The sequence below is a fragment of the Staurois parvus genome, unplaced genomic scaffold, assembly GCF_062004578.1.
Source record: "Staurois parvus isolate SC_StPar_1 unplaced genomic scaffold, SC_StPar_1.0 ptg000096l, whole genome shotgun sequence".
NCBI lineage: Eukaryota > Metazoa > Chordata > Amphibia > Anura > Ranidae > Staurois > Staurois parvus.
This window is the reverse complement of record NW_028317892.1, coordinates 429,455-456,256: the sequence shown is the minus strand read 5'-3', so window position 1 is coordinate 456,256 and position 26,802 is coordinate 429,455. Positions and strand designations below refer to the sequence as shown.

The window sequence follows — 26,802 nt, the reverse complement described above, 5'->3', positions numbered from 1 at the left end:
CTAGTCTTTTAACTATTGCTGTGTACATCTGTTTGTGTTTCTGTTTTTTTTTTTTTGTTTTTTCCTCCCCCTTTCAACATATCTTCTAACATTCTGCTAAAACTTTGTAGTAGTACTGCCTGGACCTTGAAGAAGGGGACATACCCCAAAAGCTTGTCCTCAAAATTGTATGTTAGTGCAAATAAAAAAAGAAGTATCACCTCAGTACTCAATTGTTTCTGTATTTACTGCAAAATCCATTTTTATGTTCATTAAGATTCAGTTAATCTGGAGAACTGGGTTATTTTGCTGCCTACAGGATGAATTGGACATAAGAAAAAAAAAAACAAAAGCATTGGCCAGCCAGATGTAACCCCTCACTCCCAGCATACTTCAGTTTTGTAGATAAGCAGTACTTAGGGGCAGATCACAACTGCAGAAGACTGAGACATGTGCCTTTATGGTTCCTTAAAGGACACAGCATCCAGTTAAGCTGAGACAACTGAGGTAGTCTAACGGAGCAGTGGGCAATGCAGCAAACAGACCTTTACAAGCCCAAGAAAACAAAAAAATGGGGACTTTCTGCAGCCCAAAGAGCCACCTGAAAGACCTTATGCTGTAAGCTGGCAACAGAGGAGGCCTTAACATCCACCCAATAAAACATGTAAAATGTGTGAACAGATGACCAGATGGCAACCTTGCAAATTTGGGAAACAGTTGTCTGATGCCTAAAAGCCCAAGAGGCACTCACCAATCTAGTAGAGTGCTCTCTGCAATAAGCACAGGGAACTTTGTCCTTAAAGTGTCACTAAAGGCAGTTTTTTTAGTTTTGGATAGAATGTAGGAGGATTAGAACCCCAGTCAGGTTTTATTGCCGTCTGTGCCCCCATTAGGGAGATTCACCCTCTTTATTGTCCTGTTTATGGTTATCAGTGAAAGTGAAAGAAAATTGCACATTTTTGGTAGACAAAAATGGAATACAGGGAAATCTTCCAATGGCGATGTCCCAGGATTCCCTTACTTTTGACAAAGGAACAGGAAGTGAAAGAAAATGAGACATAGGTGGCAAAAAAAAAAAAAACTGACAGCGGTTATAACACTCCCTTACTCTATCCAAAATGAACCACGGAGAAATGGTGGAAAAAGAAGCTGGTTTCCATATACAGGGACAATCAGAAATGACAAAATGAGTCACACAGAGAATCTGTACGAAAAATCGTGAATACATTGTTACCCCCAAACTGCTACTCAATAGAATCAGCATACATTATAAAACCTACCCAGCAGTAAGCTGGCAAAAATCAAATTGCAAAAACGATGAATAAACCATATCAACATGGCCAACCAAATATTGGACATATGAATAGAATCCATTTACGTTGTACCATAGAAGGCACAAAACAGAAGAAGTTTTCTGCAATGGATGTGAACTTTCTTTTTATGATGGCTAGATGAAAATTGTTGAGCACATGCGCTGAGGCATCTGCAATAAGTGGATAATTCTGAAAGGCATCCGAATAGTCACAAAGCTATTGGAAACAGCCTGCAGAGTTTGCCAGTCTTATGAAGACCAATACAAGAGTCTTATGAGGAATGCAGGGAGAAGAGGCTTGTCAGCTAAAATATTCCAGGCAAGTGGATAAGTGCTTGAAGATGGAGAAAAGTTCCGTTTGCAAAGCAAAGTAGAAATCTCCTTGCTAGCTGCCTTGTGGAAAGGCCATGGAGGGAAAAGGCTCGCCTTTTTAGACCGCACAGCTAACCTTTGATAGCACATAGGAAGATCTGAATGAGCAACGTGTGTGACTCCCTGAATACTGGTTTGGACAAGTGGCAGCAAATGACCGTGGACACTGGAAAACAACGAGCAATGACACCTGATCCTCAACTGCTCCACTATGCACTAGAGAAAGGCCAGGAGATGGGCAAATTACAAAGAATGAGGGCATACCCCTAGAGGTTCACAAGAGTTTTCCACATATGATTCACTACATCAAGCTACATACAATGGCAAACATTATGAGACTTCGCCTTGTGAGTCTTAAGTATGGTACAGATGATTGTATCTGACAACCTAGCCAAGACATTAATGCCAATGACCGGTAAACGGACCCTTGGGGAAAAAAAAAAAAAAAAAAGTCCTCTCACCATGGTAGATTCTAATGAGCATCCAAAACCAGCCAAACTAGATCCATGTACAATAACCTGCAGGGAAAATCTGGAGCAACTAGGATCACCAGAATCTCCTCGACTTCCATCCAGCACACGAATCATGGCAACAAATTTACTTTGTAAGTATAAACCAGAGTGTAATGACCCCAAGGAACTATCAATGAGTTTAGCACGTCTGTCCATGGGTCCTTTGCCCTTGGTACAAACCAATCCATCTTTGAACTGAAGTACAATGCCAAAAGATAGACATCTGACTTTTCTCCATCACTGGCAGATTTGCTGGAAGACCTCTGGAAAAGGGCCCATTCTCAATCATCCAGAGTTTTTCTGCTGAGATAGTCCACATGACAATTTTCTGCCTCTGGTAGGTATGGGAATCTGCGCAATTCAGGATGTGGGACATTTCCAGCACTGCCGCTGTGCTCCTTATAATTTACATATGACACACAGCCATGGTGTTTTCTTATTGCATCTGTATAGGTCATCTTTCCAGATGATGCATCTAGCAAAGGCTACCCTCACACACTGACTGTGTGTGCGGAGCTCTCAACTCAATGTACAGCTGTAGTTCCAAGCAGGAGCAAGTAGATAGAGAAGACTCCACAGGGCTCCATAGGTCCCAGCGGCACAAACAATGTGGCAGTCTGGCCAGGGGACAGCTTTTAAAAGGAAAATCAGGATGAAAAAGGACCCAAAAAAACAAAAAACACAAATACGTTATTAGTATCAGACTTATGAAAAAAAAATTCCTTTATGATCAATTTGAAAGTCTCCCGATGCCAGGAAGCCCCCATTGCACAGATCAACTCTACTTAGAAGTTTTGGATTTTGACAAATTCCACTCTTTTTGGGTGTCGTTAAGAGGTTTGAGTAAAACCCCTGAGCCTCTGTGATAGAAATTGGGACCACCATCCCTTCAGTCAGGAGTAACTCTGCTAACCTCTGAGGGGATTCGTGAAAAAACTTCTGCAAAGGGTGGGGATTTTGATGAAATTTGATTTGGTAACACAAGGCTACCAATTTGTGAACCTATCTTAGACATAACTAGCGATAAGCCTGTAAACACCAGATGTTGACCCCCCCACACCTTTGCTGAACAGGTGGGGGCAAAATTTCATGTAGAGGAGGGACCTGCTCTGCAGACTCTGGCTGCCAAGGACATGTAGTGGTGGATTGCAGCTCTCCTGCACCTCCAGTGAGAGTTTTCAGCCAACAACAGACAGGGCAGATTTCCCTAAAGTGAGCACACAACAATGGCACCTCTGGCTGCCACTTGGTCTCTTAAAGAAGTAGAGGTGGGGGATGCAAAGGAGCATTACTCACTGTATTTTTGTTATAAATATGCCAGGAGTCTTAGCCTTCCACCATCGTGAATTCAGACCACCACTGAACAGAGCTGAGGCCCAAAAGAGGGACAGTGGGACAGACAATCAGGTTATCTAGTCATACTTGTCCCACTATGGCAAAAAACCCCACAGGCTGCTTATAAGGAAACTGAGTGATCACAGTGAAACCTACACACAGCAAGGAACTGCATGCTCCTATTGGCTACAACTGGGGAACCAGTAGGATTCTATATTACGCAGCCTGTCACCCAGCTAGTAACCTAAATGAAGAAAAAAAACAAAAGGAACTAGGATTTCCAGGAGGAACATTCTAATGTTCTAACTCTAAGACATTAGGCTAATACCAGAGTTGTCCAAAGCTGCGGAAGGGATTTTGGCTACCTGCAGATACTACTGAAGGTGGCAATATACCTTGTCGGTGATTATTTAAGCAGACCTGTGTCCTACAATGAACAAAAGAGTAATACCTATTAAAGGATAAGTTCACCTTTAAAATAAAAAAAAAAAAAATTAAAAATGCACATTTTTTGCAGGTAAAAAAATGTGCATTTTATTATTATTTTTTTGTAGGAGCCTGGAAAGTATTGCACCCATAATCAGCAGATAGCAGGTGCAATGCAGAGGTTCTGCAGACTGTCAGTGTACGCCGTCTACCCATACCTCTTACATGCAGGCAGTCACAAAATGACAGGAGGAATCAGTGGACTACTAGAGCACTCAACAGGGGCCTGGTAGTTCATTGAAAACTACAAGCAATCAGTCATAAAGGCTGTTGGTACTTGTAGTTCATTCTATCACAGAATTCTGTGAATGAATGATGCAGCCATGTGGGTGGAGCCCTGCATGGCTGTGCTCTTTTTAAATAGTGACAGCGGGTGTGGGGAGGAAGGGGATCAGGGAGCTTCTGCAGGAGCAAGAACATGTTACGTTTCACCCTAAAAATGGGAACATGTAACATGTTCCCAAAGGTGAACTTATCCATTAGGCCCGTCAGAAACTCAGTGAGCTCCTAACATCCTGTAGTAAGCGGACAATATTGCCTTTACTGCACTGAAATCCCGAGCAGTGTTATCAGCCCTGTTGGGAATTGTCCCATGCTACTACAGAACATCTTCCCCTTATGTTATAGAGATGAGGTATGAGGTAATATGTAGCTGGAAGCTTACTGAATTTATGGCAGGATCAACTATCAAATCTCTTTACCTGCAACTTCTTAAATGAAAAAAAAAGCATGGAGAAGAGTGCATTTATTGCACAGATCTACTGAGCATGTTTTATTTTACCCAGACATACACTTTAAAACAATGCTCCACATCAAACATTCAAAGATTATATTAAAGCCACATAAAGAAATAAGGTATAGACCCCTTTACATATCTAAAGAACTGTGGGTTTGTACAAATGATGCTACTTAGAAGAATTTAGTGGGTCCTTATTTTTCAAAACCTAACTTAATTTCTTTAGAAATAAAATGTAGGTTAAAGACAACCTAAGAATGTAAATATTTCTGTGAAAACAAGCTAGAATTTCATAGATAAAACCACATTTGCCTTGTTTATTACACCTTACAACTGCAACTTTGAAGTGGTGAGTGAGATACTAGAGAGCTCAAGGTTTCAGTATGAGCATACTTTGGAAACTTAGTGTGGTAATGGTGACACCTAATGGTGAACAAAAGAGTCAAACAGGTCCTGCAAAGACAGACAGTACACTAATAATATATAATATAAATATTAAAGAGGAATTCTGGACAAACCGCTAAATATACAGTTCGGTCACATACACATTGACTGTTTTACCTGCTGGAGAATTCTGTAATTTTAGACAGGCATTCTTGCAATGCATGCACCTCTTACAGTAAGAATGGTATTTCATGTGTCAGCTGCATGCTCATTGGAGAGAGGTAAAGATGCAGATTCGTTGTTTAATTATAAGGCTGGGGGCCGATAGATGATATAAGATGTCAGAAAGCAAAACCAGAAAAAAAGTCACCTGTCTGGTTGTAAAGAGTGCATTGGGGTTCTGGTGCTGGCTAGAATTACAAATCCTTTGACAAGCAAACAAAAGAGAATGTGTATATCTGTATTACAGTTCAAGCTTGAAGACTTCTTGTTACCAAAATGTGAAATTAGTATATATGGCAATTACATTCAAGCGTTATACAGAGTTTGCTCATAGTATTTGCTGATGTGGTTGGTGAATAATTTAGAATGTAACATGACAGATATTTGTATTGAGTGATATGAACCTTAGGGAAGATCTAAAAATTATATATATTTACAGTGAGGAACAGACGTATTTGAACACCCTGCGATTTTGCAAGTTCTCCCACTTAGAAATCATAGAGGGGTCTGAAATTCACAGTGTATGTGCATTCCCACTCAGAGACAGAATTAAAAAAAAAAAATTCAGGAAATCACATTGTATGATTTTTAAAGAATTTATTTGTCTTGCACTGCTGAACATAAGAAACATTCTGGCTCTCAAAGACCTGTTACTGTGCCTTTAAAAAGTCTACCTCTACTCCACTCATTAATCTAACTTAGTAGCACCTGTCTGAGCTCTTTAAAGACACCTGTCCACCCCACAGTCAGTCAGACACCAACTACTACCATGGGCAAGACTAAAGAGTTGTCAAAAGACACCAGAGACAAAATTGTGGACCTCCACAAGGCTGGAAAGGGCTACGGGGCAATTGCCAAGCAGCTTGGTGAAAATAGATCAACTGTTGGAGCAATTGTTAGAAAATGGAAGAGGCTAAAGACGACTGTCAGTCTCCCTCAGACTGGGGCTCCATGCAAGATCTCAGCTCGTGGGGTATCACTGATGATAAGAAAGGTAAGGAATCAGCCCAGAACTACAAGGGAGGAGCTGGTCAATGACATGAAGAGAGCTGGGACCACAGTTTCAAAGGTCACTGTCGGTAGAACACTACGCCGTCATGGTTTCAAATCATGCATTGCACGGAAGGTTCCCCTGCTCAAGTCATCACATGTCCAGGCCCGTCTGAAGTTTGCCAATGACCATCTGGATGATCCAGAGGAGGCATGGGAGAAAGTCATGTGGTCAGATGAGATCAAAGTAGAACTTTTTGGTCTAAACTTCACTCGTCGTGTTTGGAGGAAAAAGAAGGATGAGTTGCATCCCAAGAACACCATCCCTACTGTGAAGCATGGGGGTGTTAACATCATGCTTTGGGGGTGCTTTTCTGCAAATGGGACAGGACGACTGTACTGTATTAAGGAGAGGACGAATGGGGCCATTTATTGTGAGATTTTGAGCAACAACCTCCTTCCCTCAGTCAGAGCATTGAAGATGGGTCGTGGCTGGGTCTTCCAACATGACAACGACCCAAAGCACACAGCCAGGATAACCAAGGAGTGGCTCCGTAAGAAGCATATCAAGGTTTTGGAGTGGCATGGCCAGTCTCCAGACCTAAATCCAATAGAACATCTTTGGAGGGAGCTGAAACTCTGTGTTGCTCAGCAACAGCCTCGAAACCTGACAGATCTAGAGATCTGTGTGGAGGAGTGGGCCAAAATCCCTGTTGCAGTGTGTGCAAACCTGGTCAAGAACTACAGGAAACGTCTGACCTCTGTAATTGCAAACAAAGGCTTCTGTACTAAATATTAACACTGATTTTCTTAGGTGTTCAAATACTTACGTTCAGCAGTGCAAGACAAATTCTTTAAAAATCATACAATGTGATTTCCTGAATTTTTTTTTTAAATTCTGTCTCTTAGAGTGGGAATGCACCTACAATGTGAATTTCAGACCCCTCCATGATTTCTAAGTGGGAGAACTTGCAAAATCGCAGGGTGTTCAAATACTTCTGTTCCTCACTGTACATGCAAGTATACTCTGCATTTGAGAAAGAACTGGCTGCAGCTCAAAATGTCATTATGCTTTATATGAGTTACTTTATTTGATGTGCTGCTATTTTTTCTAATATATGAGCTATTTTTTAACAGAGTAAAAATAATAATGTATATTTAGCTGTGTGCCCAGAATTCTTACTATAAATAAGAAAACCTCTACTTACCTTGGACATGTGGCTAAAGTCTGCAAAACTTTCATTGCTGTTGAATGCACTGCTTCCAAAGGGGTCCAGAGTTCCAAATGGGTCTACAATACAAGCAGTAAGTTTAAATCTTAAAATGTATAAAAGCTGTACACCCCTACTTTCCTCATTGCACTCATGTCTCTACCAGAGTGCTAAAGTGAGGCTATTACAATAATTGCACCTTAGTGCATACTTCAGTATAAATTAGGTAGTAATAAAGTTAGATTGGAAAGGATACAGATGACAGTGAGGTGAAGCAAATGCTCAACACGAAAGAGTACATTTCTAAAACATCAAACGAAACGTTAGCACATTTCTGAGCTTTACTTAACCACTTGCCCTCCCAGAGGATTTACCGCCCTTCCTGACCAGGCCATTTTTCGCGATACGGCGCTGTGTTAACTGACAATTGCGTTGTCATGCAACGCAGCACCCAAATTAAATTTATATCCTTTTTTGCCCCACAAATGGAGCTTTCTTTCAGTGGTATTTGATCGCCTGTGTGGTTTTAATTTTTTGTGCTATAAACAAAAAAAGACTGACAATTTTGGAAAAAGAACAATATTTTTGACTTTTTGCTATAAAACATATCCAGTAAAAAAAATTGTAAAAATCAAATTATGTCAAATTTAGGTCACAATATATTCTGCTACATGTCTTTTCTATAAAAAAAAATCCCAATATGTGTAAATTAATTGGTTTACATTATGTATGTCTTCCTGTTTGTATATTCTAAAGAAAACTAATAATAATAAAAATATATTCAACATTAAAAAAAATACATTCTGTATGTCTTCCTGTTTGTATATTCTAAAGAAAACTAATAATAATAAAAATATATTCAACATTAAATTAATTTGTTTATGTGAAAGTTATAGTATCTGCAAATGGTGGTATATATACTGGAATTTTATTTATACTAGTAATGGCGGTGATCAGCGTCTTATAGAGGGACTGCGTCAGCCATTCTGACACTGGGGGGGAATTAACTGTCATTGACATCCCCAGTGACACTAATACAGTAATCAGTGCTAATAAAAAAGCACTGACACTGTACTAATGACACTGGGCAGGAAGGGCAGCTTTTGCGCAGCTCTGCCGCCCTGTAGCAGTAGTTTTGCTATAGGGCGGTTGGGAAGCGGTTAGCATACATTTTGTATGGTTAAACAAATTATCCTATGACTGGGATCAAAGTTCAGGTTCAATAAAGGATCACTGTGGTATTTTTTAGTGTTACTAAACCCACAACAGTAAAATCAATCTGTATGTGTAGTAAAGCATGCTTGTCATATTCACTGTGAAACCTAAAGGGTTAATCCTGTGCATTGTGTAAAAAGGATGTTTGATCCTGACTTCTCTGCTCCTCCTCTTGTTTAAATGTCCACAACTTATTCTCTGATAAGAGAGACTGAACTAATTGGTTTGTTTGAAAGGTATAGTGTCTACAAACTATGGAATATATACACTGGAATTTACGCAGCAATAGATGATATACTAATTGACTGACTGATTTGATAGCATGCTCCTGAGTCCTGGTTGGAATAGCTCTGCTAGTTTCATACATGGATTGCACACAAAGAAAACTTCCAACAAGCTGAAATGGTCTGTAAATCAACATTATTAATTTTTATTGTTTTCATTTCACAGCAGGGCCGGGAAAAGGAGTGGGCAGGAAGGGCAGCTGACTTGGGCACAGCAAATCAAGCGGACAGAGAATGAACACAGGGCATTACACCCATTCTACAAAATGCATTAGCAGTAGGAAAGGGGGTGCAGTTACCCATCCTTGCCCTGGTCGCTGGATGAACATGTCCTGGTACTGGTTCAGTGACAATGTTTTGTGAGTTGTGTTGGAGATGTGGTTTGTATTAGATGAGGTAGACCAGCTTCCGTGGACCATTCCTGGCATGCGAACGTTATCCTGTTATAGTTTTTACACATATGAAGACTCACTAAAAGCAGTATGCTTGGTGTGATAAGACTGGTAAAGCAAGAAAGATTGGCTGGCAGGGTCAACAGGTATTTTTAAGCAAAAGAAGAAATAAAATTACAAAAGACAACAATAAAGAATCGGAAGATAAAATAATAAAGAAAAATAATAAACTAGTTAAGCTAAGGGTGATTTTCTCCATGAAGGAGAAAAAGGTCCACCATTATCAGACACTAACGAGGACTCACAGAATTGGGTAGGGTTATGAGGGAGGCACCCCGGTGTGTGTGTGTGTGTGGGGGTGCTCTAAAGCTTTGCCAGTTTCCAATCACCTAAAGGTACAAGCCTATAACCCTCATGGTGTATGAATATTCTGCCTGTGTGCTATACGGTATGATAAAGATATACAACAGGCAAGTTTAACAAACCATCATAGCATAAAAGACTTATATCTTCAATATTAAATTTAGAGATAACATACACTTTAAGTATGCAAAAAATAAATATTTGAAATATTGCTTCACCTATGCTTTCCCACTCACTTCATGTCATTTCAGCAGAATCTAAATAAATATTATTAGGGTATCAAACATTCAAAGGGAAAATGTGCTGACATAATCACGCATATCAGCTGACAGACCAGGAATTCCTTGGGGTTTTTTTTTTCCATTTGCTAGATTTTATAGAAAAACATTTTCAATTTTACAGGGAAAGACTTAGTGAAGGCATAACAGGTTATGACAAAGTATGAACACTAAAATGAATACAAGGTATAACAATTGAGCTATATAATCTCTCTTTACCAAAGCAAGTCATATGCCTAGGAGAAAAAAAACTTGAAGGGAAGACAAAAGCGAAAGGGAGAGAAAAAGGGTGAGATTTAAGGAGGGGAAAAGTGTGAACAAAAGGGGGGAGAGCAACAGGGTATTCTGTTTAAACACCACCATATTCCGCAATACAAGATAAAGAATACAACACCAGTGTAATTGGAGTTAGGAATTTAGCTAACCTTAATCCAAGATTCTACAGCAGAAGAGGGTGACAACCACTTCATGGCTATCGGTTTCCTGGCTATGCATCAATAACAAATGACTTATGACCACAGTCAGCAAGGGGTTCTACTCTGGAGGCTCCAGCCAACTCAAGACACAAGTAAGTGTAGCAAAGGTATATTTGGGAAATGAACAGCAGAACGACTATGTTCACTATCCAATATTTATACAGTCATTCAGGTGTTCGATATGAAGAATGTAAAGTTGATCTTTTGGAGTTTGATAAAGGGATAGTGGGAATTACTTGTAGAATAAATTCCCATTGCTCAGCTCAGCAGAGACCTCTCTCAGGAATTCCTTTTTTACAATGATGAATGGTACCAATTTCTTTTAAAATGTGACTGTTCAATTTTTAACTTCTAATAAGGCGGTTTTCCAGTACTTACTGCACTATGGAGGTCACTTCTCTTTGTATGTTCTCCTGTTACATATACTAGAGAGCAGAACCATCTATTGTTATCAGCTCTTATGACAACTCATATATTGGGGGTCATTGCGTTCTGGTAAGCAGTTTGCCTGGTTGTTCTAGGTCAGTGGTCTCCAAACTGTGGCCCGGGGGCCAGATACTGCCATTGCTGACCTTTATCTGGCCCATAAGGCACTATTCCTCCAACTGACATCACTGATGGGGCACCATTCCTCCCCACTGATACCAATGATGGGGCACTATTATTCCACTGACACCAATGATAGGCACTATTCCTCCCACTGACACCAATGATAGGCACTATTCCTCCCACTGACACCAAGAGTGGGGCATTATTCCTTCTACTGACACCAATTATAGGGCACTATTTTTTCCTCTGACACCAATGATGGGACACTAGTCCTCCCACTGATACCATCGACAGGGCACTATTCTTTCCACTGACACCAATGATAATGCACTATTTCTTCCACTGACACCAATGATAGGGAACTATTTCTTCCAAAGACACCAATGATAGGGAACTATTTCTTCCAATGACATCAGTGATGGGAAACTATTCCTTCCACTGATACCAATGATAGGGCACTGTTTCTTCCACTCACAACAATGATGGGGCACTATTTCTTCTAAGGACACCAATGATAGGGAACTATTTCTTCCACTGACACCAACAATGGGGCACTATTACTCCCACTGACACTATCAACAGGGCAGCATTCCTCCAACTGACACTATTACCAGGGCAGAATTCCTCCAACTGACAATAATGATGAGGCACCATACCTCCTACTGACACCATCAGTGGGGAACTATTGCTCCCACTGATACCAATGATGGGGAATTGTTTACTGCCACTTTTGCCAGGGCATTTTCTATTCCCACTGGCCACAGTCTGGCCCTCCTAAAGTCTGAAGGATAGTAAACTCTCACTTTGTTTAGAAAGTTGGGAGACCCCTGCTCTAGGGGATACATTTCTTACTGATAGTGTCACTTATTAGAGTCTCACTGTGTGTGCACAATTGTTCACGATTGGTTTTACACTTATGTTTACGTGCACTCTACCATTTTGTATTTGTGGACTGATTTCATATTTATGTTTTTGGATTGATTTTGCATAAATATTGCATAAACCTTGTTCCCCAGAACATTATACCTGGCATTTGACAAACTGACCTTTATTGCCTAAAGCCTTCTTCAACAACCTAGATAGCTTGAATACCATATAGTGAAACAATATCAGAACTGAAGTCTAAATCTAACTTCAAGCCTACTCACCTGATTCTTTCTTTGGCAGTGTTGAAGAGGAGAAAGGATCTCTACTCTCAAAGGGATCAGACTGTTGTGGAAGAAAAATATATAAATTAGTGACTGATTAAATTTCAATAATTTAACTCATGCTTAACTATTACAGGGGCCGGTATTTCATCAATGGAGACATTCTACTTACTAAAAGTGGGAATTGCCGTGAGACCTGTTGGTTACCATGGACAGAATTCGGGTTAACACAACAAATGCACTGTTTACACAAAATATAAAAATTATTTTTAAAAAGCTATTGAATTTATCTGGTTGGATTTGTCTAACCTTTAATGGCAGAGTCATGGAGTGGACACTATTCTTTGTGAAAGGATCAGCAGAAAAAGGGTCACTTTTGTTGGGTTTCTGGAAAGGGTCATCAGTAGAGTGAGCATGGAATGGATCAGTTTCTTTAAAAGGATCATCACCAAAGGGATCTGAAGAAGAAAGGGTTATTGTGTATTCAGCTCAAGATATTTTATTTAGAATCCAAAATGTGCGGCTCCTTAGAACACTGTGATGCACTTACTGCTCTTGAAAGGGTCCGCCCCTTTAAAAGGGTCTGAAGTAAAGGGATCTTCGGTTTGGAATGGGTCAGTGTAGAGGTCTTGGTTGTTGCTGCTGTTGAAAAGGTGGGATTTACTTTTAAATGGATCATCCTGTGAAGAAAGAAGAAAAAAAATTATGAATGAGTTATTTTAAAACCAACATGAGAAGTATTTGTACCCTTCCCGAGTCAAACACAGCAATGTAACCTTGTCATGTTTAAATCCCATGTAAAAGACAATTATTAGTTACACTGCTTGCAGCTCATTGCTAAACTAAAACACATTAAACTACAACTTTATGGTGACTGAAAAAAAAAAAAAAAACAATCTGGTTGGAAGTTTATTTTTTTACATAAAACAGACTGGACAATCCATTCTCAAAACAAACCAAATCTATGTTTGAATTTTTTAAAAAAGTAATTAGTCTATCAGATGCATTTCCAATTAATAGAACCTGCATAAATGAATTTGACTTGACATGCAAAATATGTATACATATACAGTGCATTCATAAAGTATTCAGACCCCATTCACTTTTTCAGTTTTGTTATGTTGCAGCCCAATACTACAGTTGTTTAATTTTTTTTTTTCCATTAATCTACATTCAGTACGCCATAATGACAATGTGAAAAAAGAATTTTAGAAATGTGTGCAAATATATGAAAAAGGAAAAACACATAAGTATTCAGACCCTTTGCAACAACACTTGAAATTTAGCTCAGGTGTCTCCCATTTCTCTTGATTGTTGCTGAGATATTTCTACACCTTGACTGGAGTCCACCTGTGGTAAATGAAATTGCCTGGACATGATTTGGAAAGGTACACACTTCTATAAAAGGCCTCTCAGCCCACTCAATGCATACTGTATCAGAGCAAAAGCCATGAGGTCAAAAGAACTGCCTACAGAGCTGAGAGACAGGACTATTGCAAGGCACAGATCTGAGGAAGGCTACAAAAACAAAATTCTGCTGCACTGAAGGCCCCCAAGAGCACAATGACCTCCATAATTCTCAAAAGGAAGAAGTTTGGCACAATCAGGACTCTTCCAAGAGCTGGTCGCCTGGCCAAACTGAGCAATCGGAGAGAAGGGCCTTAGTAAGAGAGGTGACCAAGATCCAGATGATCACTCTGACTGAGCTCCAGAGATCTTGTGAGGAGATGGGACGAAGTTCCAGGAGGACAACCATTATTGCAGCCCTCCACCAATATAGGCTTTATAGCAGAGTGGCTAGATAGAAGCTTTTTCCTCAGTGCAAAACACATGAAAGGCCACTTGAAATTTGCAAAAAAGCACCTGGTGGTCTCTCAGACTGTGAGGAACAAGATTCCCCGGTCTGATGAAACCAAGACCTCAGACTGGGCCAATGGTTCACCTTCCTAAGCACAGCCAAGACAACACAGGAGTGGCTTAGGGACAACTCTGTGAATGTCCTAGTGTGGCCCAGCCAGAACCCTAACTTGAACCCTATTGAACATCTCTGGAGAAATCTGACAATGGCTCCCCATCCAAATTGCCTTAGCTTGAGAGGATTTGCAAAAAACAGCAGAAAACCCCCCAATTGAGGTATGCAAAGCTTGTCGCATCATACCCAAAAAGACTTGAGGCTGTAATTGCTGCCAAATGTGCTTAGGAGTATGGAGTCTGAATACTTATACAGAGCTCCACCCAAAAGGGGAAGTTCCGCTTTAAAGATTGGTCCCCCTCTCCCTGTTAAGGATTGGCACCTTGAGGGAGTGGGTACCCAAAATCGACAGGTACCCACTCACAGTTCCGCTGCGATCACCTAGCTGTCACAGCCACGTGCCCACACTGAAGATGCTGGCACCAAGAACACCGTGGGATCAAGAGACAGGTAAGTGTCCATTTTTTAAAAGTCAGCAGCTACAGTTTTTGTAGCTGCTGACTTCTGTTTGCACTGGAACTCCGCTTTAAGCACATGTGATATTTCAGCTTTTTGCTTGTTTAATATTTTTATTGAGTAAAAAATTTACCAAACTTAACGTTGTTTGTCATTCAAGTGTTTGTGTTATGCAAAAGCATAGTAAATGATGGGTATCAATATCAAGTGCACAAACAAAAACAGCACCAAGGCTCCATGTACGCCAACGGTTTATTTATTTATTACAGGTACTTATATAGCACTGTGAATTTACGCAACACTTTTACATATATACACTGCATAACTGCCTAAGAGCTCCACAATAGTAAGCGTGCAAAACTTTCTATTTAACTCACACAATGGAAAGGAGTAGATAACAGGGTAATGAAACAGAGAGCAGAAAAGGGGAGAGAGGGAAGAAGCGCAGGGGGTCCAGTAGAAGTCACAGTGGGCGAGCTAGTGTCTAAAGAAGCCATTTGGTACAGGTGTGAGTATGAATAAGGTTTCCCGTAGGGACTGATCGAAGTCCTGTTGTAAATAATTATCGACCCATGGCTGCCAGATTTTTTGCATTATCCTGTGCTTCACCTCAAGGAGACAAATAGTTTAAACTGCGAGATAGTTACATCTGGAAGTCAAATATTAAGAAGTGCCACCATTGGGTCAGGCATTAATGTCGTACCACAAACCGTGGATATCATGCAAAATATCTCAGCCCAGAAATCCATCACGATAGGACAAGACTACCATACATGCAAATGGGTTCCAAAAACTGTGCAACCATGACCGCAATGGGAAGGATAAATATTTCAGTTTTATCTTTTTAATAAATTCACAGACATTTCTAAAATTCTGTTTTCACTTTGTCATTATGGGGTACCGAGTGTAGATTAATGAGGGAAAAAAATGAATTTAAACAACTGTAGTATCAGGCTGCAACATAACAAAATTGAAAAAAGTGGAAGGGAGTCTGAATACTTTATAAATGCACTGTAAATCCACATACACACTGAAGTACAGTTTCTTTCCAAGAGCTGTACTATTACTTCATCGCACACAAACTCCCAATAGTAATGTGTATTGATATTTTATCTTTTAAATGCAAATATTGCATTAGTATCCTTTTTTTCAGCAGTTTTACATTAGAGTTTAGCTGCGCTTCTCCACGTTTGCGGTTTTTAGCGTTTTTAACACACACAAGATAAAAAAAATTTTGCTAAAAAAAAATGCCCAAAAATGCCAGTTTGCTGCATTTTTACAGCTAAAAAACTCTAGAAACCCACTAGTTCTGGGGGGGGGGGGGGGGTTCTAGCCAAAAAACACTGATTAAAGCCTATGTGTGCATGGAGGGAAACAAAAAGAGGAAACAATGACAGAGGCACAAGATGCCTAAGTCAATCGAGTCCAAAAGAGGTCAAACTGCAGCTTGTAATAAGAAAAATGTATAAATCTTTAATTGCAGTAAGAACACGAATCAATACACATGGTAAAACAAAACAATGATGAAAGGAGAGAGCCTCACCACTTCCAAAGAGAAAAATAGAAGAGAATGCAATGGTTGTCCGGGGTGACGCCACACATGCTATAGTTCGTTCCAGCACCAAAAAAAGGTTATTGAAAACCCAGATAAAATGGGTGTAAGATGTGGGAATAGGAGGAATAGTGCCAGAGAAAACTATAGAATAGAAATAAAAAAAAAAAAAAAAAAACATTTTGTTTTTTTTATGTGGATTTCTGGAGTATTTTTTGAGCAATTTGTAAATTTGCAATTTTGTAAGTCTCTTTAGTACAATTATTCATATTGCTTTTCAAGTTTTTCATGGAATTTGTCACTATTACTGTGTGTGTCTTATCCTATACATCCCTACATATTACTTCTCTCTTTTTAACATATTGGAGATACATATCTTTCCAACTTTGATCATCTAATTTGTTGTGGATGTATGGGATTAAAATAGACGTTTTCTGTCCCCTGCTAAATTGTTTTATAATTCACCTTGGTGTAAAACACTCCCATCTGAATGTCATTGGTTGATTTTTATGCCAATCATTAGTAATTATCTGTTACGATTCTACTATTGGTTAGAATGAATCTATCTTCTGATATAAAAGACTCCGAAAATATGGCTGACGATCATCTGAAGAAGCCCAAGTGACTCGGTGGGCGAAAAGCTTAATGTCACTTCCAGGTGACGACAGCACAACAGGATCCTGATGAAGCTACGAGGGGCGTGGCGTACCGTGTAGATGTGACGTAGTGACGCACTTCCGGTTTGGCGCCATATTGCTACACCAGAGTGCCTCAGTACACCCATGTGAGGTGTCACAAGCCCTGTTTCTGCTTAAATGTGAGTTGTTACTTGGAGGTTTTATTCAGAATAAATGTTTTATACAGTTTTGCACTATGGAGGATCTTTGTGCTTTTTTTCCATGACTATCATCACCCCATGAGTTTTAAAGCATATATACAGCAGTACCTGTCCAGGGGGAACAGCAGATGGTGAAGGAGAGAGCATTGGAGAGTGTGGAGTACCTTTCACCCAGAGGAAGCGTGCAGGGTCCAGGTGTGACCCGTAAGGCTTTTTGGCCCCTGTGGGTCTCAGGGGGAAGGTGAGCGGGCATGCTAGCCACATAAGGATTGTCACCTACCACTTGCACTGGCACAGGAGCATGTGTTTTCATCTAATGTGTGTCTATATATCTACACTGAATACTGTGGACTATACTATTTATCCTGCTACTAGAACCACCGAGGAGTGTTGATCCATACTCCACAGAGGGAATCACTGTGTGCCACGATGGAGTAGGTTGTTTGACACAGAGTGCACTGTTTTTCACTATTGAAATCCACCTTACTGAATTGGGATGTATATTTGTGTTTAATAGATATCGATTGTGTATCATATGCAAAATATTATAGCGCTACATCAATATTTAATATTTAAACTGCAACTGTGCCTTCATTTTTAATATTTCAGAGACATACTATGCATCAAAATGTAGGCCTGGGTCTTGTAATTATCCCAATATAAAGCTCTTTGGTGTAGGATTTATAATTTTTAAACTACAACCGTTTGAAAATGGCAACCGCCAGTGAAGTGAGCAAGTTGGAGCAGTTTGTTTTTAACTGCTCTTCTCTGCCCTTGCTGTAGAGTGAGTTGCCATAGGAACCCAGGTGTGTGAGCAGGCAGCAGAGTGACAAAAGCTAGAGTGTGAGTTGTAGACTACTGGTGGAGGCAAGAAAACACATTTCCCCAGAAATTGTAGCTTTTCTAGTTATCATTATCATATTTACTATCCATCAACTTTTCATGTGATATCTAGATAACTGTTTAGAAAACTAGAAAAGCTACAATTTCTGGGGAAATGTGTTTTCTTGCCTCCACCAGTAGTCTACAACTCACACTCTAGCTTTTGTCACTCTGCTGCCTGCTCACACACCTGGGTTCCTATGGCAACACACTCTACAGCAAGGACAGAGAAGAGCGGTTAAAAACAAACTGCTCCAACTTGCTCACTTCACTGGCGGTTGCCATCTTCAAACGGTTGTAGTTTAAAAATTATAAATCCTACACAGAAGAGCTTTATATTGTGAGAATCACAAGACCCAGACCTACATTTTGATGCATAGTATGTCTCTGAAATATTAAAAATGAAGGCACAGTTGCAGTTTAGATATTGCCCTTCAAATTTGAGGTGGCTAGAGTGGAGTTTCAATGAATGTCAATGGGCGGGGTGAGTTGCAAACAAATGGTCATATTGTGAAAACTATCAGGACTATGGCTTAGCCGTGGACATTTGTAGTGGCAGCAGGGATAGCTGAACGTTTTCATATAAGATTTGTGTAGGTGAGCTTGAAAATGAGGGAGTGATGGCAGTTTAGAAATCATGTCCTGATTTTTCTGCTCCCACTCTAGTTTTGAACATTCCGCCATTCATTCCTATGGGACCAATTTCACCACAAAAACGCTGATATTTCGTGAACCATTCGGCGAACCGTTCCACAAAGTAATAGCACACCAATCGAGAACAATCCACACGTTTTGGTATATTACGGTATATGTAGTGTAAAAACTGTGGGAGGAGTTAGGGTGGTAAATTTGGCTATAGTAATTAGAATATATATGTGAGATGACAGTAAGTGGTCTTGCCATGCAAGAACACTTAATAAGTGGACTATGTTTTAAATTTACTTTATGACCTAGATTTCTATTCCATAGTTTTCTCTGGCACTATTCCTCCTATTCCCACATCTTACACCCATTTTATCTGGATTTTCAATAACCCTTTTTTGGTGCTGGGACTATAGCATGCCTGGCGTCACCCCGGACAACCATCGCATTCTCTTCTATTTTTCTCTTTGGTAGTGGTGAGGTTCTCTCCTTTCATCATTGTTTTTGTTTTACCATGTGTATTGATTCGTGTTCTTACTGCAATTAAAGATTTATACATTTTTCTTATTACAAGCCGCAGTTTGACCTCTTGTGGACCCGCTTGACTTAGGCATCTTGTGCCTCTGTCATTGTTTCCCCTTTTTGTTTCCCTCAGTTATGTTTGGGTCCTGAGGACACCACATGGCTATCTCCATGTGAGTCGGCATATTTTCTATTTATATTGAGGCCAGTATTTAGTTCATTACATAATTGTGACCCCCCTTTTTCCTAGGTATTCTCACTATAGTCCATAGCTGGCAGTGTCCCGGTTATCCCCCCCCCCCCCCTCTTTTTCTATATATGTGTGCATGGACAATAGGTTAACATGCTGGGTAGTTTACTGGCTGCAGAAAAAAACGCCAAAAAGCCAAAAACAGCAGCTGTAATAACGTCCAGTGTGCATGAGGACTTATAATGTTTGCAATACTTTGAATACATCTGTACTATTTAAAAAGGCTTTTGCTTACATTTAATTTGTATACATATATATGTTTACTGGTGCATATATATTTATGTGTGGATACCATATATGCTAAATTACTGCAGAAGTAATAAGCTTAAGGTTTCATTCACACTGGCACTGTCAAACCTGCTTTTAGGAGACATTTGGAAACACATAAAAATGCATGCAATAATATTTAAATGATGTCATTCACACTGGATGTTTACCTGTCTTTAGAGAAAATAGAATCCTGTGCATCCGATTAGACATACTAAATGCATAAAAATAGATGTAAAGATGGCTAACCATGCTTTAAAGCCAAACACAGGAGTGGCAGTGTGAATGAGGCCGAAGCCATTCAAACTAAAGCTTTGAGGCAATGTGGATAAGTTAGAAGTCTCTGTAACACAATATGCCAAATAACTGCATATACAATAGTTCCAAGTGACGCAAGTATATTAAAGTGTTACTAAACCCACAACAGTAGGTCTGTATATGCAGTAAAAGCATTGTTATACTCACTGTGCAACCTAAAGGGTTAATCATCTGCATTGTGTGAAAAGGCTGTTCTGTTTGATCCTGTCTTTTCTGATCCTCATCTTTTTTTTGCTGTCCCCAATCCATCTTTTATAGTTAGAGCAACAGTGGTAAGTTTGCACATGCTGTGTTTGGTGTGTATTGCTAGAGTGTTTTTTTTTTTCAATGGGAGGGTGCATGTGAGCAGCACAGGGTCAATCACCACTGTCCAGACAGAGGGTCTGGGGTTATGCAGCCTCACAGGACAGTCAGAGGAGAATGAAAACTCCTCCAACAAGAATAACCAGTGCGCGGCTGGACATTGATAGTAGTCACAAGACTGCTCTAACTGCTAATGAGAAAAGGAATTTAGCCGTTTATATTTACTAAAATAAGTGCACTTCCATGTTCTGTGTTTTGTGAAAGCCCGGATATAGTGAATGCAGGGTCATGGGGTAAGCAACATTTTAATCTTATATATAACCATTTTAAATGTAAATGATCATTTATTTTCTAAATCTAAAGAGGTGGAGAATTGGTAAGCACCAAAAAGTATCAATTACAACGCAAGAAAAATAAAACAAACTACTCAGCCAACGGGCAAACCATTACAAAATGTTTGTTACCAGGAACCACTTTCTTTAGGGCCTGAACCAGTTCTGTTTCTCACCGCTGATGTGGAAAGGTCCAGCCTCTCTCTTGAGGAAAATGTCTCGGCATCTGCAAGATTATTCAGACTGCCCCCATGATCTCCATTGAGAGCATTGTTATATTGCTCAATGCTTTTGTTCATTTCTTGTTGACTCTCCTGGAGCTGTGATAATTTACTTCGAGCCTGAATTAAAGAGAAGCAGTTTTACAGTTTAATTTGTTTACTAATACTTCTAAACAAGCAATGTGCAGTAAATGCTACTACATAAAACCACTCTGAGCAAAAGGTTAATTATAGGTTTTCTACTGTAAGTAGTAATCAACTTTCCCCACAACCCAAAATCCAAGGTACAGGTAGCAGTCCAACCACAATGCTGTATGAAAGCAATGGTCTCTGGAGTGGTCCAACAGATCTCCAACAGTCCCAACTAGAAATCTGCAAGGAGAATGAGCTTTGCTGATGGCAGAGCTCTGACTCTGAGGGGTGCATGTTGAACCACTGCAGAGAGACTACTGCTCTCACACTGAGCCTAGTGGTCAAACTCTGCAACCTGTTGCCTGTTTTTTGGAGTTTTTGGTTGGTTCTAGGGACCAATTTGACTGCACTATGAGTTTTATCTTAACTTTTTGCACACTTTGGAATGTATCTAACTTTATTTAGATGACATTTAGATTTTAATAAAAAAAGGATACTCTGACCTGCTGGACATCTCACACATCCTATATTCCATTAAACAAGAATACATGAACCACTATGCCAGGTTAGCATCAGCAGGGGAAAGGAGGGACTTTGCATGAGGCCCTTGGACACCCAAGATGAAGTTACAGACTAAATTTTAGAGCAGGTATCAAACTTTTGAAAAGCACAGGAAATATGAATGTGAAATACACAAAATATTAACATGGATAATCCTGATGGCTGTCCTTTTTAAACATCACATGTTCACTTCAACACTTTAAAGCCAAACTCTAGATATGATTTTTATTGCATACTTACAATGGTCCAGTTTGGGCCAATACAAGTATGCATATCTCATACCTGAGGTCCACTGGGAAAGCTGACAATCACTATAGACGTCGGTGCTACCACAGTGACAGCTGCAATCCACTTGGCCCTGTGCAGAACAGCTTACCCTATATGCACAATGACCACAGGGGGTCACTCATGCTGCCTGTGCCGCCTTCATGATCATGACATAACCTCCCCTTATTATTATTATTATTATTATACAGTATTTATAAAGCGCCAATAGTTCACTCAGCGCTGTACATTACAAAGGGGGACAGAACATGTGACAGAACAATACCAATACAATGCAAAACATGAGGGGATCGAGGGCCCTGCTCTTTCGAGCTTACAATCTAGAAACCACCTTGTCCAGTCAGACAACTACCTTGTTCTTATGCAAATAGCCATTTACTCATTGAAAAAAAGGCGTTCTGTGAATGGTGGCAGTACGGGCAATTCCATTGTGGAAAAAAAGTACTACGTTCATTACACATTTTTCAGTGCAGCGCTGTGCAAGGCAATACATTACCTCGCATCACAAGGTGGCCAACTGATGTTTATTAAACTGACTGTGAAATTTCATGGGAAAAAAAAAACAAAAGTGCGATGCACTGAGAATGGCGCATCAGCACTATGCTGATCTGGCTGGATCACACTGCACACCAACTGCTGCATTGTAACACAGTGGCTGATGTGAACATACTATTACATTGTGTCCAGCTGGACCAATATAACTATGCAATAAGGATTATACAGGGAGTTCAGCTTTATTGATGGCATTTACATTTTTGACAATTACAGAAAGAAAAGCAAAATGTAATAATGTGTTGCATCAAAAGGATAAGATGAGGAGGATGAAACCCAGACAAACCACATCCTTAAAGACACATAGTGACTTGAAAGGTTAAAAACAACAGATACTCTGAATTAAGACTCAAGTAAATATAAACGTGCAGGTGGCATTTGCGGCTGGGGAGACAGAAGTGTCTAAAGACGCTCCTGAACTTTTTACAAGATATATCTACATTATTTCAAACCTCTGCATGTGAAAGGAAACTTTTCATAAAATAAATAATCTACTGTTGCCAATCGCCTTCTGAAAATGCTAATTCCCTGGCTGTCGTGCTAATAACCTGAAAATCACTAAATAAACCTTTAAAGAAGCCTTTCTTAGCCCACTAGGATCTATTCTTTACATATAGCCCAGCTAATGGAAAAAAAAAATATCAGTTTAAGTTGAACATTCACAAAGTTTATGATGTGGACTGCATTATTTTCTAGGACTTAGTCTAGGTTCACACCTATGCAGGTTGCGTTTGATGCGTTTCTGCATCGTGTTTTGTGTTGCATTTTTACACTTGCGTTTTTTACGCGTTTTGCATTTTTTTTTTAAATATTTTTCTTGTTGCTAGGGAGATTTGAAATGCAAAACTCATAAAAATACAGCAAAAAAAGCAGCTTTTCTGCAACGTTCTCATTGAAATCTTTAGAACCAAAAATGCAATGTTTTGCGTTCAAAAAAGTCTCTAACCCTTTGCAAAACACACACCAGGTGAAAATGCAGAGATGTAAACCTAGGAAATCATGTTAAATGGACTGTACTGTGCTTCTGCAAAACGCTGCAGAAAACGCTCATGTGTGAACTTGGGGTAACATGCTGCACTGGCACATAGGTCTGAGATGGAGTAGAGATGGATTAGAACACCTGTCAAGTTTTATTGTTGTCTGTGTCCCCATTAGGAGATTTACCCTCTATTTGTCCTTTTCACCATTATCATTGAAAGTAAAAGAAAATCCCGAATTTTGGGCTGTCTCCAGAAAGTAATAAAAGGGGAAATCTTCCAATGGGGACACTAGTTCTGGTGACCTCGAGGTCCCCAAGGGATCCTTTTAATTTGCAAAGATTTCCTCTCACTTCCTGTTTTCGCTATAGGACAGGACATGAAGGTAAATCTCCTCAAAGGGACACAGATGGCAATAAAAAATATAGAAGTAACAGTGTGATGCACTAGGATCAGCCACTGACACTGTTCCTGCCAGCACACACTTGCAGCCATTTAATCAGCGCAACTGTCTGGTGAGAATGAACCCTACATTAAATATTATGCAATTTTACCTGGAAGAATCACAGAGAGAATACGTGTTATTTTCTGCTGTTGTTTTAAAGGCGGGAAAATCAGGAAGTTGCATATATTTTGTTAAAGCGGAGTTCCACCCAAAAGCGGAAGCTCTGCTTATCTGCCTCCTCCTCCCCTGCCACATTTGGCAGCTTTTGGGGGGAGCAGGTACCTGGTTTTGACAGGTACCCACTCCCACTTCCGCTCAGTTCGCTGAGCCGAACTGATGTGGAAGTTCGGCCCCCCCCCCCCCCCAAAGTCCTGATGAAGTCACGTGTACCCGTGACGCAACGCGTTGGCACGCCCTGACGACACTTCCGGTACGCGGTGATGTCACTTCCGACGTACGCGCCATATTGGGACTCCAGGTACACCCGCAGTACTAGGACAACATGAGGACTTGCTACATGTTTTAAAACCATTGCAGAAATGTGAGTGGGCATTTTTTGTATCTATATTTTACAATAAAATTACAGTATCACGCTATGGGAAGTTTTTTTTGTGTCTCTGAGCATCATCTGGTGGTATACTACCACCATTAACAGCGGCTGGAGGTGGTTTTGGAATACAGCATTTGAGGTGGAATCTACTGTGGACCTGAGACCGGTTGACATCTGAGGGTTATACCCTATATGTTACAAAGGCGTATTGGCCCTTGCGGTCAGTGCGGGGAGGTGAGGAGGCACTTAGACCATTATAGGATTGTGGCACCAGTGGCACTCTCACGTTTTATAAAGAATCACAGTTTTGTTTGAAGTGGACTGTATTTATTCACTTTATCACTTGCTGCAGTGTTTTATCCCTTTGCATGATTATATGTACAAACCATCATAGATATATGGTCACGTTTTTTCCCCATAGGGGACCGGCAGGGGGTTCATCCTTGCATGCATGTTTATTTGTGTTATATATATAATTTTATGTATCAGTTTAGGCTTATGTTCATTTATATAATGGCATCTGTTTAGCGCTGCACCATTTTTTAATTTTCACTTATACACTTTTTGGTTTAAAGAGGGTGCTGGCTGCTTAAGTTTTTTATTCATCTGAAGCGCAGGAGGTTTTAATTATATGTTTTCTTTCATGCTTTATTTTAGACCCAGTGACATCATTGCTGGGTCTCTGCTTCCTTATGCAGGCAGATCATTGCTGATGGAAGAGGCTGGCAGGGTGCTGTACACAGCTGCCTAAAATCAAGAGACCTCCATGCCTCAGTACTCTCCAGTTGGCTGGCTCTTGCAAGGAAGTTGTGCAAATATCAATAATGCATTGATAGGTGGGTGTTATTGGAGAGGAAACTTCTATGCACCACTTGCAGGCAGACTGCCCTAACTAATAACCACATGTGATGCTGAGCCTTCATGATTGAAAGAACTGAAATTCAATGAATGAAAGAGGCAGGCAGACTGGGGAGGAAACAGCTAGATGGGGCTGGACATCCTCCAGCCAGGCAATGAGGCGGGCTCTATAGGATTTGTTGCAAGTTTTAGGCTTCATTCACACCTAAGTGTAGCAGGAACATGCGCTCTTGCTTGTGTTTTTTTTTTTGCCGATTTTTCACACACATTGCACCTAGGGTTGCTCATTAACTTTCGATTGTGAAGCGCCAGGTGTTTATTCATTGGACATTTTGGAATGTTATAGCATGTTTTGTTGCGCATCAAAACGCATGTCTGCTACCCACACTTAGGGTGTTCTTAACAATTAATGACACCGCATGCGCAACCCGCAATTGCAGCACATTTGCAGAGCATTTCTGAAATGTGCGGCAAAATGCTAATTTTTGGGTGTTTTGTCGTGCATGTAGGAACCATGCCAGCGTGAAAGCAGCCTAAATGAAAAAAGCTCAAAGAGAAATCAGAGTCAGCAATTTCAGTACAGGAGAGGAGCCTGTACAGCTGTGTAAGAGTGAAGATGAGGCTAGAGTTAAGTTTCAAGACTTCCCAATTAATATCTATAAATACTTATACTCCATAGCTTCTTAAAGCGGTTGTAATCCCTTTTTTGTTCTCTTAAAAGTAACAAACATATTCCTTACCTGCTCTGTGCAATGGTTTTACACAAAGCGGCCCTGAACCTCCTTTTGTGGGAGCAGCTATTGAAAGGTTTTTTACCTTAATGTAGGAAATGCATTAAGGTAAAAACCTTTTGCCTTTATATTCACTTAAAAAACTGATCTCCACTTCTGCATCCAAATTGGAGCAACACCTACTTTAAGGCTCCATACACACTGGGCGTTTTAATAACACTGGTAGCGGTATTTTGCATTTGTGGTTTTTAGCTTTTTTAGGGTTAAAAAAAATGTCCAAAAATGCCAGTTTGCCGCGATTTACCATGTTTAGCCACGTTATTCAGCTAAAAAAACTCTTCTAGAAACCCACTAGTTCTGGGGGGTTTTTCCAGCCAAAAAATGCTGATTACAGTCTATGTGTGCATGAACACATAGGATAACATGCTGGGGGAGTTTATCGGCTGTAGAAAAAAATGTCAAAAGCCAAAAACAGCAGCTGTAAAAATGTCCAGTGTGCATGAGGACTAAAGGATAAGTTCAGTTTTGGGAACAGGTTACATGTTCCCAATGCCTGCAGCAGCCGCCTGCTGCCCCCCCCCCTTTCCTCGGACAGAAGTACGGGGAGCAGTTCCCCGTACTGTCAGATTTGACAATAGCGCGGCCATGTGGGGCTCCACCCACACTGCCATGTCATTCATTCACAGAATTCTGTGAATGAATGAACTGCAACTCCCGACAGCCTTAGCGGCTGTTGGCTTGGAGTTCTCAATGAGCGCTCTGGTAGTTCATTGAATCTTTCTGTCAGTATATCTGCTTGCCCATACATCCTGTACAGGCAAGCAGATATACTGACAGATCTGCTGATCGCTGGTGCAATACTTTACAGGCTACTGCAGATAAAAATAATAAATGCTAATTTTTTTCCACCTG

The 26,802-nt window shown here is 40.2% G+C and overlaps 1 protein-coding gene across 7 annotated transcripts in view; it reads right to left on the bottom strand.

Moving 5' to 3' along the window:
• EPS15L1 (epidermal growth factor receptor pathway substrate 15 like 1) overlaps window positions 1-26,802 on the bottom strand; it is a 252,064-nt gene that overhangs the window by 92,867 nt on the left and 132,395 nt on the right. For 4 of the 7 annotated variants that reach the window (XM_089670785.1, XM_089670787.1, XM_089670788.1 and 1 more), the window contains 5 exons: window positions 20,755-20,919; window positions 12,795-12,924; window positions 12,554-12,702; window positions 12,245-12,305; window positions 7,537-7,619 (listed from right to left, as the gene is read on the bottom strand). In XM_089670785.1, coding sequence (XP_089526911.1) covers window positions 7,537-7,619; window positions 12,245-12,305; window positions 12,554-12,702; window positions 12,795-12,924; window positions 20,755-20,919 — 588 coding nt within the window. Of the gene's footprint in view, window positions 1-7,536; window positions 7,620-12,244; window positions 12,306-12,416; window positions 12,441-12,553; window positions 12,703-12,794; window positions 12,925-20,754; window positions 20,920-26,802 lie in introns of all 7 variants that reach the window. The other 3 variants (XM_089670784.1, XM_089670786.1, XM_089670790.1) reach the window with 1 other exon arrangement.